Genomic DNA, 18,035 nt, shown 5'->3' on the forward strand with positions numbered 1-18,035 from the left:
GAGTCTACTCAATGCTTGGGAAGCCAGGCCAAACTCTGAGTGAAAATGGATCCCATTTAAGAGGTGAAGTCAACTGCAAATGTGAGCATTGGGCAGGCCTCTCTATCTATTGAAACGCTCTTTTCCATTTGGACTCTTTGCTGGACATTTTCCATGGCAAAGACAAACCCTTTTGGGGAGCATGCATCTCCTTTTTTTTTTTTTTTTGCCTTGTTTGATACTAATATTGGAAGGTTGCTAAATAAAATTATCTGTTGCTAATTATTTTCATTTCACTTCAGTGGAAGGAGGGAAACAAGCATTTATCAAGGTGTCCATGTGTCAGGCATTGTGCTAAGCATTTTATAAATATTACCTCATTTGATCCTCACAACAACTCTGTGAGGTAGGTGTCATTATTATTCCCATTTTACAGCTGAGGAAACTGAGGCAAACAGAGGTCAAATGACTTGCCTGGGGTTACATGGCTAGATTTTAAAATTCTAGTTTCCTAGCCCAAGTACCACCTAATTGCCTCTCAGTGGATTTATGAAGTTGCTAATATGGATTCTCCCTTCATCAGTGCAGCTCACAACCTGCCTATAAAGGGCAGTGAGGTGTAGAGAAAAGAGTCTGAAGACCTGCATACAAATTCTAGCTTTTGTCTATAGTTTACTATTTGTGTGTCCTCCTTATCTAAGGGGCTTTCCCCTATAGGGATTGGATTAGGTAACATTTTAGGTTTCTTCTAAATCTAGATCACAGATCTTATGCTTTCTGCCTTTTGAACCTTTGAGAATCTTATCCCTGTTCTCCAGCAAATCACCAAGAATTAAAAAAATCACTCTATAGCAAAAATGAATAATATGGAAATAGATATGAAGTGATATTTGTATAACCCAGCGGAATTGCTTGTTGGCTCTGGGAGAAGAGAGGGAAAGAAAATGAATCATGTAAACATGGAAAAATATTTTAGAATAAAAATTAAAAAAAAATTCATCCAAGAATATCTACCCATTGTTTAGAGGCTTTCTACATGGTATTTTTCCACCTCAGGGGTACTAATGCAGAATTCAGGCTGCCCACAAGCTGTTCCTCACTCTTAATGTACGGTTGGTCCTTTTTTTGATCATACCTTTTCTTCATGTTATGCCATATTCCACTTCTTATTTGTAGATTATTTTTAGAAATACACTACTGTGTATTTAACCTTATCCCATTGGCATTTAGGTCACCCACAATCTTCTTTCTTTGGAGGCTGTGGTATGCCAAGATTCAAAACCCTATAGCATCTTTGGGAGGGCATCTATGCTAAAACGATCAGTTTTTGTGCCACAGAGCAGATCTTGATTGACTGTTAAAAGGACTTTGTAAAAGAATTTGTAATTTTCTAAATGAAACACACTCTACTTTTTTCTTCCTAGTCATCTCTGAACCCAACTCAATGTCTGTCTGCACTGTAGGTCTCAGAATGATGCACTAATCATCTGACTCAAAAAAATGACCTACTACGTGTCACTGTCTAGACAAATCATTTTTCATCCACTTGGTTTTTCCCGTATGGATTTTTAGCCTGACTTCTGAATAAATATGGATTCCATTGTGGAGTTCTATAATATTCTTGGGCATGAGTTCTATTTTTTTTAAGGACTGGATTTCTCCATCTTGCTCAAGCTGGAATTACAGGGGCCACTTATGGGCCCAATCCCATCATTGATTAAATATAGAAGCTCTGACTTGTTCCATTTATAGCCTGGGCTGGTTTGCCCTTTTTAGGAGACCCTGGGGCCCCCACTCCCAGAGGCTCAGGGTATTAATACAGAACTTAGTCTGGACACCCTATTAGAATATCCCACTACATTTTAGTACTCCTATGCACATGAGATCCAACAGCCTCAGACTACCTAGTAGAAGAGATTTCAGACATGGGCTTGAGTATTAGGGTAATGGGAACTTTTTCTAAATAAGGCTCCTATTGTGATTTGCAAAGGCTCATTAAGTTAAAATTATAACATAATTCAGTAATGACTTCTTACCAGGAAACCACTGGTCTATCAAGGAATTGATATGATCTGTGATAAAAGCCATGGCTGAGAAATCTCTCACTTCTGATTGACAAATTATTTTTATCCCTCCACTTTTTTTCTTCTTCCAGTTGACATCAGAGGATTCTACACTACAATTGAGAAACAAAAAGAACCATGTTATCCTTTGCAGTTGGACTGGAATGATTTTATTTATATTCATTTTTGAATGTCTTTCTCTATTGTTAGATTCCTAAATGTCTACCCTCTATTCCTTATCCTCTCAATATTCTTCGAATATACTTCTTTCCCTTTTCTATTCCTTAGTTATCATATTAAATTAAAATGTTTAAAATGTACTATTTTCAATGTATGCAATAGATATTTTAAATGTCAGTTTAAAATTTTTAAGACAGATGAGTTTAACTTTTTAAGTTGTTCACTTAAAAACCTTTTATTAAATCTCTTTCACTCACCCCATCTCCCCAAACTCAAATTATATATAGTTATTTTCTTTTTTCTGAAGTGTGTTGTAATGGAAAGAGCACTGGACCAGAAGTGTTAATGAATAGCAAGTAGCCTCAGCTCTTCCAGGGCCTAGATTTATGAACCTGAACAAGTCATTTAATCTCTATTCCTCAGTTTCTCCAATTGAGGGAAAGTAGAGGAATGTGGACCAGACGATTTCTAAGATCACTGTTGACTCTAAAATTAAATGAGACTAAAAATTACATGACCCCCACCCTGTGCCATAGGATAGTGGTCTTCTTCAATAGCTCCTACCCCTTATTGGAGTGAGGGTCCTTTACACCTGGTGATCTATTAACCAGTAGAGATCCAAAATGACTTAAACAAAGATTTTGTTCTCCCTCACACATACCAAATTCAGGTACATTCATTTGCCCATTTTGAACTAGAACCCTAAACACCCCCCCAAAAAGACCAAGAAAAACATTTTTTCTGGGTCAAAAAATACTTTTTAAAAGTGAATTCAGTCTGAATCATACCCCAGTGATGATGCCTATTCTATTTTAGCTCGAGAAGGCCATACTCATAAGAGAATTGGCAAAACACACCTAATGCCCTTGAAGACCAATTGTTTACTGGTGAGAGTCCCTTTAGGGGACCATCTGCCTTTTTAAAATTATATCTGAAGTTTTGTTTTTAGCTCACAGTTTAAGGACATTGATAAGCGTAGAGAACATTCACAGGAGGGTAAACAATGAATGGTTAAAGGCCTTGAGTTTATGTTAAAAGAAGATGGGTTGAAGGAACTGAGATGTTTAAAGCTGAAGAAGAGAAGCCTCACAGAATATATGATGGCCATCTCTGAGGATTTGATGAACTCTTGCTGTCGTACAGAAAAAGGATTGGATTTATTCTGTTGAGTCTCAGAAGGCAGAATAAGGAACAATGGGTAGCAAATATAGATTTCATGTCAGAAAAATTTTTTTTCTGTGTGTTAAAAAAATGCTTCAATGACCATCTTTTCTTCTTTTTGGTGGTGGGGGGGAGAGGAATCTTCTCTCTAGATTAGTGGTTCCCAAACTTTTTTGGCCTACCACCCCCTTTCCAGAAAAAATATTACTTAGCGCCCCTGGAAATTAATTTTTTAAAAAATTTTAATAGCAATTAATAGGAAAGATAAATGCACCTGTGGTCATCACTGCCCCTCTGTATCGCTGCAGCACCCACCAGGGGGCGGTGGCACCCACTTTTGGAATCACTGCTCTAGATCTATCTTCTTTCAATCTCCCCTTATAATAAGAACTATTCAATAGTAGGGCGGGAAGCTTCCAATGTTGCTCACTAAAAGTCTTCAAGTCAGGGCCATATTGTTGCTTGCCAGTTGTATCATAGTAGGGAGTTCTATTGGGTATGAGGTAGATGAGATGTATGGTCTTTAGGGTCCCTTCCAACTCTCAAATTCTAACTCTGGATTCATTTGACTATGGCAAGCATAATTAAATGGCATAAATGATGGGAGAAGCCCAAAAACAAGTTTACCATGTTTCTCTGATTTAAGCCATTTTCCTTTTTCTAGTATATGACTCCTCCCCTTCCTCATTACTCTGGAACAATGAATTAGAGAAGTCTACTATGGGATAGGGTGGGTTGAAGTCTTCTAAATATTTTAGATGAGTGCTCCCAAATTTCTATTTGTTCAATAAAACCTACCTTCCAAAACAGAAGAACTTGGGACTTAAGTTTAGTGACTGCATAATCTCAGAACAAAGGTGTTTAATATTTCACCCATATTGTTTACTCCCATCATGTCATCTAACCTGAGTGAAATATGTTGGGTTAAATTAAAATATATTACCTGAGGTAGCCCCCATCAAATGTGACCAGGAGACCTTCTTGCCAGTATATGGTCTGGTTTCTTTTTACTCTAAATGTGCTGCAACGGTTTCTCTGGCTGCCCATAAAACTGTAAATGGTCACTTTTCTATTCCTGCTCTTGGTATTCTTCTTGTTTTCAAAAAGCTGAAAAATACAGAAAAATGACACACTTATGTAATTCTATCTCCGAGTTACAAATAGAACTTTTTGTCTTAAATTGGTATGGCATTCACTTCCATATTAGGTCATTTTGGCACTGTTGATGGTTGTCAATAAATACTGACTGAACTTTTGATGAAGGCCTGTCACTAACTTGATGCACTAGGTTCAACTTTCTCCAGGGAAAAAGGGTCTGTGTACCACAAAAATGTGTCTTTTGTTTTATAACTGTTTCTAGATGTGTTTTGGTCATTGACCAATATAGCTCCATGTTTGGACCAATTAAATGAATTAAAAATGTATTAGATAATGACTATTAAGATTTGGAAAAGAAGTAAAAAAACACCTAGTCCAATTCACATGTAAAGAAGAATTCTATTATGTCCAACAAACGCTAATCTAATTTTTACTTTAAGAATATCAGTGAGAGAGAAGCTACTACTTCCCAAGGGACATATGATTTTAAAAATATTTTTTTGGTTATGTTTTTACACATTTTCAATTGTTAGGCGTTTTTCCCTAACATCAAGATGAACTTTTCCTCTTCGTGTCTTACATGTATCACCCTTAGTTCTGGAATCTGGGGCCAGAGAGAACAAGTCTAATCCTTCTTCCACATGACTGTCTTTTTAATATTTGAAGACATGAATCACAGTTCTCACGTTTTGGGATGTTTTGGTCTTCTCCAGCTCAAACATCCCCAGTTCCTTCAACTGATCTTTACATGGCATGAACTTGAAGTCCCTGACCATCCTGGTTGATCCAACTGGTTACCTTGAGTAAGAACTAAATCAGATGTAATTCATGCTCTTGTAGAGCCTATATCATAAATACTCTAAAGTGGGACAGGGAATATGGAAAGAGAAGTTTGGAATTAGGTCAGGTTATTTAAAAATCTTTGCCTATGTGAAAAAGCTTGGAGAGAGGAGTTCTTTCACATTGAGTTCTTTTAATCAGTCTACCTTCTTGGCATTAAAAATGGATCCTTTCTCCTTCTGTTAAAGCACATGTTAAAATTTATGATTTTCCAAGTTAGTTCTTGTACTCATTTTCTTCATTCTTCAGCAATCCTAGAAGATCACAAAGCATCTTCTTTTACTGGTTAGGTTCAAAAGACAGAAGGAAATATATCTTGGTTTTACTATTGACGGAAGAGGAAAGAAAAACCTTTTCAGGAAAGAATAATGGGCTGGTGGGTGGGATATACCTTGAAGTGACCCCCATATAAGAAAAAAAACTATACCAAGATAATACAATATAACAGTATAGTTATCCTTGGAAGTAAAATTCTAATGGTAATGTGAATTACTCAACAACTAGTGTTGCGTGGAGAAATTATGGAATGATTATTATCGTTCATCAAATTAAGTTAAATGGACAACTATCATTCTTTTTAATAGCACTAAATATGCCCGCAACAATTCTTGATGACCACAAATAGTATCTTACCCTTAATAGACCTAATCCTGGATTCCGAATGAAACATTTGGTCTTAAGGAATGACAAGGGGCAGTAGATTTGGGATTTATGGAAGTCATCCAAATGAACCACACTAGTAGGAAAGTAAAGTAGCCAGCATCCCAAGCCACCTGGTTCACATCAGCAAGGGCAATCTTTATCAAGTCAGAAAGAGGCACTTTCAAGATAGGAAGAAGAAAACTGAGTCCCATCAACATCAAAGAAACAATGTCTTGACTTATGTTCAGTTCTGTATGGACACTAACTTACCTGGAGATCCATTTCTGCCAAACTAATTAACATCCGAGCTATAAACCTTTGCCAGAAGCCAACAGGCACGAAACTCATTTTAAACACCCTCTGAATCGTGTTCGCAGCCTGGTGCCGCAAGCCATGGGTATCTAAACCTGGCTTGGCCGGAAGAAGATGTGGTAAGAGGTAACTGAAACAAATCAAATGTGATAAGTCAAATTTTTACCCCAGTCTTTGCAGTAGCCCTAACTCTAGATAACAGCCTGGTTTGAAAGAGTATGCTGTACTTCAGACTTCTAAGTTTTGTGTAAGTTCAAAAGGCATCTATCACAAAAACTTTAGAATTTTATTATTTGTAATAAAGCCTGACCTGTTGAGAAGAAAGCTACATTTCTTATTTTTTACTTGCAAGTGAAAATAAATTATTCTATTGTATAAATTCATCACGTTAGAGTAATGTAAAGTGAAGAAAATGGATTCTAAAAGCCTTTATGGCTAGAAAAACATGATCAGACAATATAAAGATTGATTAGAGACTAAAGGATTTTTTTTAATGTCAGTGAAGGTATAATAGCAGCAGTGTAGTTTGGAGGTACACTACTAGAAATAGCACTGATTTGGAACTAGAAGACCCAGGTTAAAATCCTGGCTTTGACCCTTACACCTTGTCTGACCCTGGGAAAATCACTTTACTTCCTTGGGCTTCAGTTTTCCTCTTTGTAAAATGAAGAAGTTGGATTAAATTACCTTGAAGGTCATTTTCATCTCTAAAGTCTCTGAGGGTTTGAAATGAATACAGTGGGGCAGTTAAGTGGCACAGTAGATAGAGGGCCAGGGTTGGAGTCAAGAGTGACCTGTGTTCAAATCTGTCCTCAAACGCTTCTTACATGTGTGACCTTGGGTAATTTACTTAATCTTGTTTACCTAGCACTTGCCCTTAAGAGTTGTTACTAAGACAGAAAGCAAAGGTTTTAAAAAAGAAAGAAATACGGTTTTAAAAGTCTGAGAAAAATATAAAAATTACTTAGGGTAGACTCTCAGTAGCAGCTAATATTTTACTCTTTAAAATAGTTTATGTTTTAGTCACTTGGAACAAATTTATGTGTCCTAACAGCAAGATTAGGTCCGTAAAAGGTTTTGATTTTTTTTTTAACTTAAGAAAATGCACACTTCCAATGAAAACACTGCAATGCTGTATCATTTCATCTTCATCATTTTATGATGATCACAGCTGAGAATTGTATTTCCTTAAGAACCTCTGCTGAAAAGTTATCATTTTTTAATGTCTGCGCATGAGGCTACATTATAAAAGGCTAAGGAGGGATAAGATACCTTCTAGGAGGTTACAAAGATAATAATACATATCTTTGGTATGTTTAGTTAATAGCAATTTTAATAAGAAGAGGTTGGAATTCTGCTCTCCTGTAGGGGAAAATAATGAATTCTTTAAAAAAACAAACTATAAAGTTTAATATGATTAAAGTTCAAGAAGTTCAATTTAAACATTATAGCCATCATGAGGTTACAGAACCTTTTATGAGATATTCCTGAAAGCATTTTGCAAGGTAAATTAGCCCTGTCTAAAACCACCTTTGATGTGTAAAGCTTTGTCAGACAGAAAAATCTAAGTTTTCAAACATATTATATAAGCCAAGATGATATCAAACTCTATGCATTGGAGGCAGCTTAAGCTCTAAAATCTTGGGACATAACAGTAAGCAGCAATATAGCAATTTCGTGTCATAAAACTAATGGACAACCTGTTGGAGAGCTAATAAATTAGCCTTGGAAGATCTCTAAAATAACCATTCCAGAAATGTAGGTAACTTGAAGGTCAATGAACTATGATGGACAATGATGTCTGCTGGGAAGATAATAGAATTTAGAGCTGAAAGAGACATTAGGGAAGATCTTTGTCCTCCCCCTCACTTCTGCCCTCCCTGTCCAATCAATTGCCAAGTCCTATTGATTCTTTGTTTGTAGTGTTGCAATCCCTTTCATATCCATATCTCTTCCCTTCTAGTTCCACAATTACTACCCTAGGGGATCAGAGCTGGAAATGGCTTTAGAGCTCATCTATTCCTTTCCCCTCCATTTTATGGATGAGGAAACATGAGACCCAGACTGGCAAACTAATTTGCCTGAGGTTATACAAGGCTGAATTTAAACCCACATCTTCTGATTCCAATTAAGGTGGCCTTTTAATTCCATAGAATCATGAAATCTCAGAGGACTCTCAGTTAAGCTGATATCTGAACAGGGATCCCTTCAGTAATACATCCAACAAATGTTCACCCAGCCTTCACTGGCAGACCTCCAGAGAGAGGGAACTCACTACCTCTTGAGTCTACTCCATTCATTTTTAGATTGCTCTAGTAATGAAAAAAGTCATTCTTTATATCAACCCTGAATCATCTTCTCGGCTTCTTCTTTTTGCCCTTAGTTTTGCTCTTGAGAGCCAGGCAGGATAAGCCTCATCCTTCATTATATAGCAACATTTCAAACGTTTAAAGAGAGTGATCATAACACTGAGAGATAGCCATCTCTCTTGTTCTGACCCCTCTCATGTCAAACCTCAATGACTGAATTATCTGACTAGTTTCCCTACCTTCATATTCCCTCTTCCCTAATCTATAAGGGCAAACTGTAAATAAACAGGTCTGTATTTTTATTGGTAGCTTGGAGAAAGGTGTTCATGAATTGGAAGATGACACAAATTTGGGGGAGACAGCTATCGCATGGTAGATGACAGTCAGTATCCAAACAGGTCTTGGCAGGCTAAAATATTATATCTAATCTAAACAGATGAATTTTTAGAAATATAAATGAAAGGTACTGCACTAGAGTTTTTAAAAAAGCCATTTCACAAGTACAGGGTATAAGAAATGTGTCTGGGCAATATCTTAAATGAAAGAAATCTGGGCATCAGGGTATATTCAATAGGAATCAACAGTGACACATGATAACCAAATGATGACTATTCTTTGTAGCATTAAGAGAAATTTTGTGTCTAGAACATAGGAGAGATAGGTCTATATTCCCTACTCCATTATATTGGAATACAAGCATTATGTTCAATTTTGACCACCAAATTTTAGGGAAGAAGCCTACAAAACTGGAGTGACCAGAAAAGAATAATCTGGAAAGTAGTCAGCTAGGTGGTACAGTGGATAGAGTGTTAAATCTGTAATCAGGAAAATTGGAGTTCAATTCCTGCCCTACGTGCTTACTACTTATGTGACTCTGGGCAAGTCACTTACCCTTTGCCTTAGTTTCCTCATCTGTAAAAGAATTATATATATATACATATATATATATAATTGTAAAATAATTATACTTAACTCCAAAGGTTGTTGCAAGGATAACATGAGATATCTGCAAAGTTAAGTTTTGAAACAGAAAAAAGAGTGAAAGATGATTCTAAGAATCTGAACCTGAATGTTTGGTGGTATCATTAAAAGAAATTAGGAAGAGGGCAGATAGGTAGCTCAGTGGATTGGAAGCCAGAACAGGAAGTTCTGGGTTCAAATCTGTCCAGGGATATTTCCTAGCTGTGTAAACCTGGGCAAGTCACTTAATTCCCATTGCCTAGTCCCTATTACTCTTCTGCCTTAGCTAAGGGTTTAAAAAAAATTAGGAAGTTGAAAAGAAGGGCTTTGCAAACCTTATAATGCTATATAAATGTTAGCTATTATTATTATCTATCAGAAATCACTGTTAAAATACCTGTGACTCCTCCCCACTCCCTACCCCCAACCATGGTTCTATTTGTTCTTTCTTACCATCCTAGTTAGTACTATCGAAATACCAAATCAACTTACCTATCATTGGCAACTGGCAAGGCAATTTCGAATTTGGCTAGAAACTGAAAATACTGTTCTTCTGTTTGTTCAGTGAAGCCTGTTCCAACTAGTAGCATCCTGAGATCCTCTGCTCTAATCACTCCATTCTTGGCCACTGACTTGGAGCTCTTAATGTTAAAAATCCTTTGCAGACATTCTGATAACCAGATTGGATCAAGGAAATAGAGGTTTCTAAGTCCATGGCTAGTGTCCGGGAAATGTAAGAGGGTTCCTGTTTCAATGAGGAAGCTGATAGCTAGAGAGAGAGAGAGAGAGAGAGAGAGAACAACCAAATAACAATATAAGAGGAATCAGAGTAATATGGGATCTAGGAAAATCTTTCTAGAAGCCTCTAGATTGATTCTTTCCCTACTGCCCATAAATCATGCTCAGGTATCCTATCCCCCCCAAATGCTTCCCTTGATACTGTCTCATTAAGTCCTTCAGTTTCCTCTACATCCACCCAACCTCTTAGGTGTGGCTTCTGCTTCTACTGAAGCTGCTCTCTTTCAAGTCTCCCATGATCCTTTATTTGCCAAATCCAATGGCTTTATCTTAATCCTCATTCTCCTTGACCTCTCTGTACCATATGACTCTGTTGACCATTCCCTCATATGCTTTTTTGTTAGTTGTAGAGATGGCTATGATGCTGGTTTCTCCTTATTGCTCTGTTATCTACATAATCACTCTTCCAAACTGTAAAATTGGAATTGGGGAGATGCCATCTAAAAGTATATATATATAGGGGCTGAGAGCCAGGCCTAGAGACAGGAGGTCCTAGGTTCAAATCCGGCCTCAGACACCTCCCAGCTGTGTGACCCTGGGCAAGTGACTTGACCCCCATTGCCTACCCTTACCAATCTTCCACCTATAAGTCAATACACAGAAGTTAAGGGTTTAAAATTTAAAAAAAAAAAAGTATATATATATATATATTTTCTATGGACATGTGGGGGCTATCAAACTACATTTCCCATGGTCCAACGGGTTTCCGGTTCTTTGGGCGTGGGGACGCCTGCATCCCCACGCATAGGACAGTTTAAATGGGAGGAAATCTGAAAGTAATGTCTCTTTATCTTCTGGAACACTGGGTGGAAGAATGGGCTCCGCGGTAAATATAAAAGATAGGCGAGGTCTTATATATATTTTACCAGCATGGCCATGGCTTTAATTAAAATACTAATTTTTATTATTATATCAGTCATTATTTTTAATCTTAACAAAACAGATCCCTGGTTTGGGAACTTCCTTTTGCCTCCAAGTATGGGTGTCTTTTAAGGTTTACCTTCAGTAGAATGTAAGCTCTTTTAGGGGAAGGATGGTTTTGTTTTTGCCTTTATGTCCAAAATATCTGGTATATAGTATATACTTAATAAATATATGCTAAATGAATAAATGAAGATTCTGTCTAGCTCTTTTCTCTCTACAATCTCTCCCTACTTTGGTGATTTCATTCATTCTCCTGACTTTGATGACTATGCAAATAGCTCTCACATCAATATATACAACCCCAATTTCTATCCATCCATCCCCCTCAACTCAAAATTCTTATGTCCAAATGCTAGAGGGATATTTCCACTTGGATTTACCACTGATCCTAAAACTTAACATCTTCAAGAATGATTCACCATTAATCAACCCCCCCCCTTCCATATCTGTCTTTCCTTTCAACTTTCTCATTTCTTTTTGATTCCATTACCATCATTCAGGCTCAAATCCTTGGAGTCATTTTTCAAAAATCCATATTTAACCATTTGCCTAGTTCCAAATAATTAGCCTCCCCAAGGGAATCACACCTTCTTTTACCATTCTAGTGTAGCCTCCCTCCTACTAATCTACATGACACTAGCATCTCCTTTCTCTAATTTATTCTTTACACAAATGCAAAAATAATTCTCCTATTGCACAGGCCTGGCCATATTGGTCCTTTACTCAAAAATCTGTAGTTTCTCTTCATTATCTAATAACTCAAAATAAAATGTCCTTAACCTGGTATTTATGACCTTCTATAACATGGTTTCCAACTACCTTTCCCATCTAATTTTATACTATTTTCCTATTTTATGGTACAGTCAAACTGGCCTACTAGCTGCAACCTGAACTCACCCTATACTTTCCTGATGATCTATCTGCAAAGATTTTCCTTTAAACTTGGAATACAGCCTATCAAAAGACTTTTCCTTTTTTTTTTAAAGGCTGGGCTCAAATTTCTCTTGGAAAAAAAACTTCCTGGGTTCCTCTATCTGAAAATGATTTTCTTCTACAAATTTCCCCAGAGTTCTTTGTCTTGCTTTTTCCTCTGTCTTACTACAGTCTATCTAGTATTAGACAAACATGCATATACACAGGAATATTTTCATTAGGTTTTAAGTTGATAAAGAATTGAGATTGCTTTATGCTCATCTTTGTATTCTCCAAATCTCCAAACATAATTTTTTTGTGGGGGGGAGGAGAGGGGAGCCAGACCTATGATTTCATTGGTGTAGAGAATGAATTCCCAATGAGGAAATTCTTTCTACTCTAGGTATACACCTGGTCTGCAATTTAAGACTCTTAGGGAATTATTTAGGCCACTTAGAGATGAAATTTTGTTTAGAGACTCAGTCAGTATTTGTCAGAGGCAGGATTCGAACTTATGTTTTCCTAACACCACTGCCCTCTTTTGATCCATTATACCATGTTGCCTCTCATGTGCTTTGCACAATAAGGGCTTAATGAGTATCTCTTGAATTGAATGATGCCCACAAGAAGATGTAAAAATAATAAGTTTGTAGTAAAAACGAATACTTCAAAAACTAATAGATTTAAGTTTCATCTCTTAATGTTAATCTGAATATTAATAATAATAATAATAATAATTAGATAAATAATCTCTCTTATTATGATGCCTTTTTCATAGTCTTTCATAGAGGCAGGTACATGGTGTAATGGATAAAGCCCTGGACTTGGATTCAGGAAGACATGAATTCAAATTGGGCTTCAGATATTTACTAGCTGCATGACTCTAGGCAAGTTACTTAATTTGTCTGCCTCAGTTTCCTCCTCTGTAAAACATGGATAATAAAGGTTGTTGAGAGGATAAAATGAGGTATTTGTAAAAAAAACCTTGCATGTCTTAAAGAGGTATATGAAAACTGGTTATTATTTTATTACCTCCCTCAGGCTACAGTGGGTTTTTAATTAGATTATCAGACAGTGCTATTGGCCCACTTTAAAAAATTCTCCATTCCTCCTGAAGGGCAAACTTAATTCCCCAAGAAGATCATTCCGTTTCTCTGAAGTGCAACAACAGGAGGTCTTACTTTCTTCTCAGGACTCCCCCACCCCTTTCTTCTATCACAAGCCTCACATTTTCCTTCCTGCCTCTCCTCCTCTCCCCAGTCTGAGCATCCATCAGTGAGTTACTTCCTCTAAGATTTTAGGACAAAATTCCAAAGCGTACCCGACTGTAAGTCCTCATAGTCGTTGATGTCATTTCCTGGTGTCTGTTCTACGATTTGCTCTATCTGTTTATCCGTGAGATACTGGACATCATCTGCCTGATTTCGTCTCTGCTGCTCAGCTATGACCGCTTCTTGGAGACTGAGGTAACTCCTTGGTATCTGTGAATTAGGTCAGACAAAGGCCTTGCCAAGTGACTGTGGGAAACATACCATTTCCAATTAATTAGCTGTGACCTAAATCTGCTGCATACTAACTGTGACCTTGGAAAAAAATCACAGACTCCATATCCATGGAGTCCCTTATCTCCCCAGCCTCTCTTAATTCCAATGCCCTCTAATGCTTTCTTCTGGTGCCTATTCATTATTTCCTATTTATTTCCTATATATTTGTTTGCACATGCCCTCCCCCATTAGAGTAGAAGTTCCTCGAGGGCAGAACCTGTCTTTTGTCTCTTTGTGTATCCCCAATATTTAGCACAGTGCCTAGAATGTATTAGGCACTTAATAAATGTTGAGGACAGCGAGGCAATGCAGTGAATAGAGCGCCGGGCATGGAGTCAATTTGTTCACAGACATTTTTACTAGCTGTGTGACCCTGGGCAAGTCACTTCATCCTGTTTACCTTAGTTTCCTCATCTGTAAAATGAGTTGGAGAAGGAAATGATAAACCACTCTCGTGTCTTTGCCAAGGACACTCCAAATGGGCTCTCAAAGAGTCAGACACAACTGAAGTACAACAATAAATGTTGATTGCTTGATTATTCTATCAGTTTTATTTATTTTTTTAATTCTGAAGTTAGCAGACAGTAAACAAAATGAGCATTTCCACATATACTGCAGAACAGAAGGCCAGAACTATAAATGAAACCAGGACTCTCTACCATGTAGACTCTGCTTTTCTTTTTCAGATATATAACAAATTCAACATGCAACTATTTCTGCCCATTTAATTTTTTTCCATTGTAAACTTAACAAGCCCCAAATAAAAGGAGCATTTCTCCATAGACTACAGAACAGATTGCCTCATTTATCAGACGGGTTGGTGGTGGTGGTGATAAAAATGATAACGTTCCCAACCTGAAGGGAGGGAGCTGTAGTCGATGAAGTCTTGCCATCCTTCCCAGTTCTAACATCTATGACTTTATAAAAGCTCTATTTGACAAGGATCCAGTGTCATTCTGAGGGACTTGGGACAAAAAATGCTACCCACCTCCAGAGAAAGCACTGTTGGAGTGGGAATGCAGATGAAAGCAAACAATTTTTCACTTGCTTATTTGGGTTTATGTTTGGGGGTTTGGGTTTTATAAGATTACTCACTTACAAAAATGAACAATATGGAAATGTCTTGAATGATAAATATGTGTATAACCCAGATCAAATCCCGTGCCAGCACCAGGAAAGGGAAGGGAAGGGAGAGAGGGAGATAAGTTAAATCATATAACTTAGGAAAACTTATGTGGAAATTTATTACATGTAATTGCTTTGAAAAAAAAAGGAAAAAAATTCCATGAGATCAGTAAATTTTCCCTCTTCCCTTCTCCAATTCCCCAAGGAACTAATAGAGATATAAGCTAAGCAACACGCTACACATTACTTTCTAGCCAAGAAAAATCTAAATGTTTAAATCTGCAAACAATGGGAAGCAGGCAGGACAAGATATTTTTTACGAGATGAGGAATATACACACCAGTCTCCCTGCAAGTTTCTGAGAGCCAATCGTGCTGCCAGTATCCTTCATGTTACACGTAACGTGAAAAATCAGCTGGCGGAGCCCTTCTTGGCCTTCCAGACTTTTACAAGAGAGTTCACTGCAAATGGAAAAGGGAAGAAAAAAGGAGTAACATTTACTCATAAGTAAGCCTAAACTCCTCACTGCATTACTATTTCCATTCCTTTGTTCCTTAACCAGGCACTGGATAGTCTAGATTACTTGACCTTGAAGGAACTTTTCCCTATGTGGGAAGAGAAGGTGGGGGAGGAGGGGAGGGAAAGAGAGAAGGAGGTGGGAGGTGGCCGGTGTCGGGGTGGGGAGGAGGGACAGATGACCCATCAAAACCAGAGTCCATATTCTCTATCCCGTCAACGTGTACTGCAAGAAAATGGAACTCAATTCCATAGTAGGAAAATCTACAGCAGGGAATCAGGGAGCGTGCCAAGAATGTGGTACGGTCTAAGCAGGGATCGTCATTAGGGAGAGGTGGAAGCGGCTGCCAGGACTTCTCTGGCCAACACAGAATCTATTTTATCCTAGGAGACAGGGGCCTGGGATTTCCTGAAGGGGGCCCAAGTCATCCTCCTCACCAAAAGGAGGCTGTCACCTCCTGATATTATTGCAAAAAGGAATCCAAACTCAAAGAAAGGGATCTGCTTGCCAATAAGCCTTTGTTTACCTTAATGTTTAACTGATTTTTAGTTTAGGGTTTTTTCTTTTCTTTTCTTTTTTTTTGTAAGGGTGGGGGGGAGAAGTGACTTGATTTTTAAAAAGGCACTAATCCTGTTTCTCTGACTCTTCTCATGTGACTCAGGGGTTTAGATGAAATGGACTTTTGTTCTCTTTGACTCCAAGAAAAACTTATAGCCTTTACAAGTCAAGAAATGTTTCCATGTGGGAAAAGAAAAAAAAAAAGTAATCCCAGACATTCAGGAAGAACCTGCTTGCTCCAAATCGGGCATACCCACCCAAATGCCTTTTCTGCACAATACAATTTTAATGATTTGTTTCACTGAAATAGGGCTGTACAACTTCTGTACCACAAAGATTCATTCTCACTAAATCCTTTTCCATTCAGGAAAAAAAAAAGTGTGGGGAGGGGGGAAAGCAGAGGGTGGTGGGAAGAGAAATTTTAAGAAGTCTGATTTGCATCAGCAGCCTAGGGTCAAACCTGCTTTAATCAGTGGGCAGTGGAAAGAGCCTCAGGTATCAGCAGCGATAAGGGACTTTTTGTGTTACTCCACAAAGATTCCCTAACAAGACAGGGCAATTGTTCACAATGCAGTGGCTGTCTTGGGTTTCCATTCAGTGAAGTGGGGTTCCTGAAAGCTCGAGGAGGATCATGGTGACTGTGTATCATTATCCTGACCATCCATGGATCTTGCACAGCGACTGGCCCTGCTGACAAATTCATAGAACGTAGCCCTCTCCACCTATGGCAGGGCAAACTCTGGCCCTCTGCAATCTTTCCCTCCCTCCCTCCCTGAGGGCAGAGACTTTGGATAGCTGGATTCTCTACCCTTAAAAATGGGTTCTTAACCCGGGGTCTGTGAATTGATTTCAGGGGGTCTGTGAACTTGGATGGGAAGAAAAAGACATCTTTATTTTCAGTAACCTTTGGTGTCCTTTTCTTAACGTCTTTTAAAAATTTATTCTGCAAAGGGGATAGTATTTGCCAGGCTGCCAAAGGGCTCCAAGACACAAAAAAAGGCTAAGAATTCCTAATCTACAAAGTCCTGTGGGAAGATAGAGTTAGCACACAGAAAAAGGACAAAAAGCTAGGCAGAGCCCCAAGTGAATTGTTGGATGAAGAGTAGGGCCAACGAATAAGATTCGCACCTGGGAGATGGCCAGTGAGGGAGTACCTGCTTGCACTTACAACCCAGGGCCAGGAGAGATGGACACTGAACAAGACTGGGGACACTCACTGTAAGTGTTTAAAGGTGATATCTGGGAAACCAGTGGCTCTTGAACCTGAGGGAGATCGACAAAGTGCCAGCACGTATGCTCTCAGTGTAGCAATCCTTTCAACACGAAATTTAGTCTCAATTAAGTCCAGGTGTGTTCCCACCACCAGCACTACTGAGTTTGGGGCCTTTGCCTGCAAGGGAAAAATCAAGTGTGTACGTCACCTTTTATGTCCTCAGATGTTAAAAAAAAAAACAACCCGAAACCAAAAACTTTAAGAGATGTTAAATGAAGAGCCTGGAGGAAATAAAGAGCTAAATTCCTTGGGAGTTCCCATAATTCTTAGGATCTGTGACTTGTTTATAAATTCTCAATTGTGACAACCTCTGGTTTAAAACATCTCTTTTAGAAGCTTATTAGCAGAAAGGGATGTTCAAGAGTGTTCAGCCAATTACAGCTAAAGTATAAGGGGCAGAAAACATCTTGCCCTTAGAAAACTTTTTATAGCAAGGCAGCTCTGTGCCTATTCTCTTACTTTGTTTTTACTTTAAATTTTTTTCTTATTGATAAACTGTCTTTATTTTACCTTTCATTCCATTATATTATCTTTCATCCCTTTACCCTATCCTGACCCTATTCCATAAAACAATCATTAAAGGGGGAAATAAATGGCAGTCAGGAAAATCAATCTCGTCTGACAGTATATGTAATATTCCACTTCCATAGTTCCTCACCTCTGCATAACAGGGAGGGAGTGTCTTTGTTTTTAGAGTTGTAATGGAGCTCCTAATTATTGTTTACTGTATGACCCTAGACATTCTCTCTATCTCGATGCTGCTTTGCCCAGACCTGGTTCTCATATTTGGGACCTTTTCGGATTTTTCTCTCTCATCAAAATTTATCTATCTATCTATTT

At 38.0% G+C, this 18,035-nt stretch overlaps 1 protein-coding gene across 1 annotated transcript in view; it reads right to left on the minus strand.

Annotated features, from left to right (window-relative positions):
• Positions 1-18,035, minus strand: part of LRRK1 (leucine rich repeat kinase 1) — a 150,113-nt gene that overhangs the window by 40,730 nt on the left and 91,348 nt on the right. Inside the window, exons 16-22 of the mRNA XM_044665409.1 lie at positions 17,140-17,312; positions 15,188-15,308; positions 13,500-13,659; positions 10,037-10,313; positions 6,234-6,405; positions 4,327-4,490; positions 2,016-2,155 (exon numbers count right to left, since the gene is read on the minus strand). Coding sequence (XP_044521344.1) covers positions 2,016-2,155; positions 4,327-4,490; positions 6,234-6,405; positions 10,037-10,313; positions 13,500-13,659; positions 15,188-15,308; positions 17,140-17,312 — 1,207 coding nt within the window. The remainder of the gene's footprint in view (positions 1-2,015; positions 2,156-4,326; positions 4,491-6,233; positions 6,406-10,036; positions 10,314-13,499; positions 13,660-15,187; positions 15,309-17,139; positions 17,313-18,035) is intronic.

This window comes from Gracilinanus agilis, chromosome 2, assembly GCF_016433145.1.
Source record: "Gracilinanus agilis isolate LMUSP501 chromosome 2, AgileGrace, whole genome shotgun sequence".
Taxonomy (NCBI): Eukaryota; Metazoa; Chordata; class Mammalia; order Didelphimorphia; family Didelphidae; genus Gracilinanus; species Gracilinanus agilis.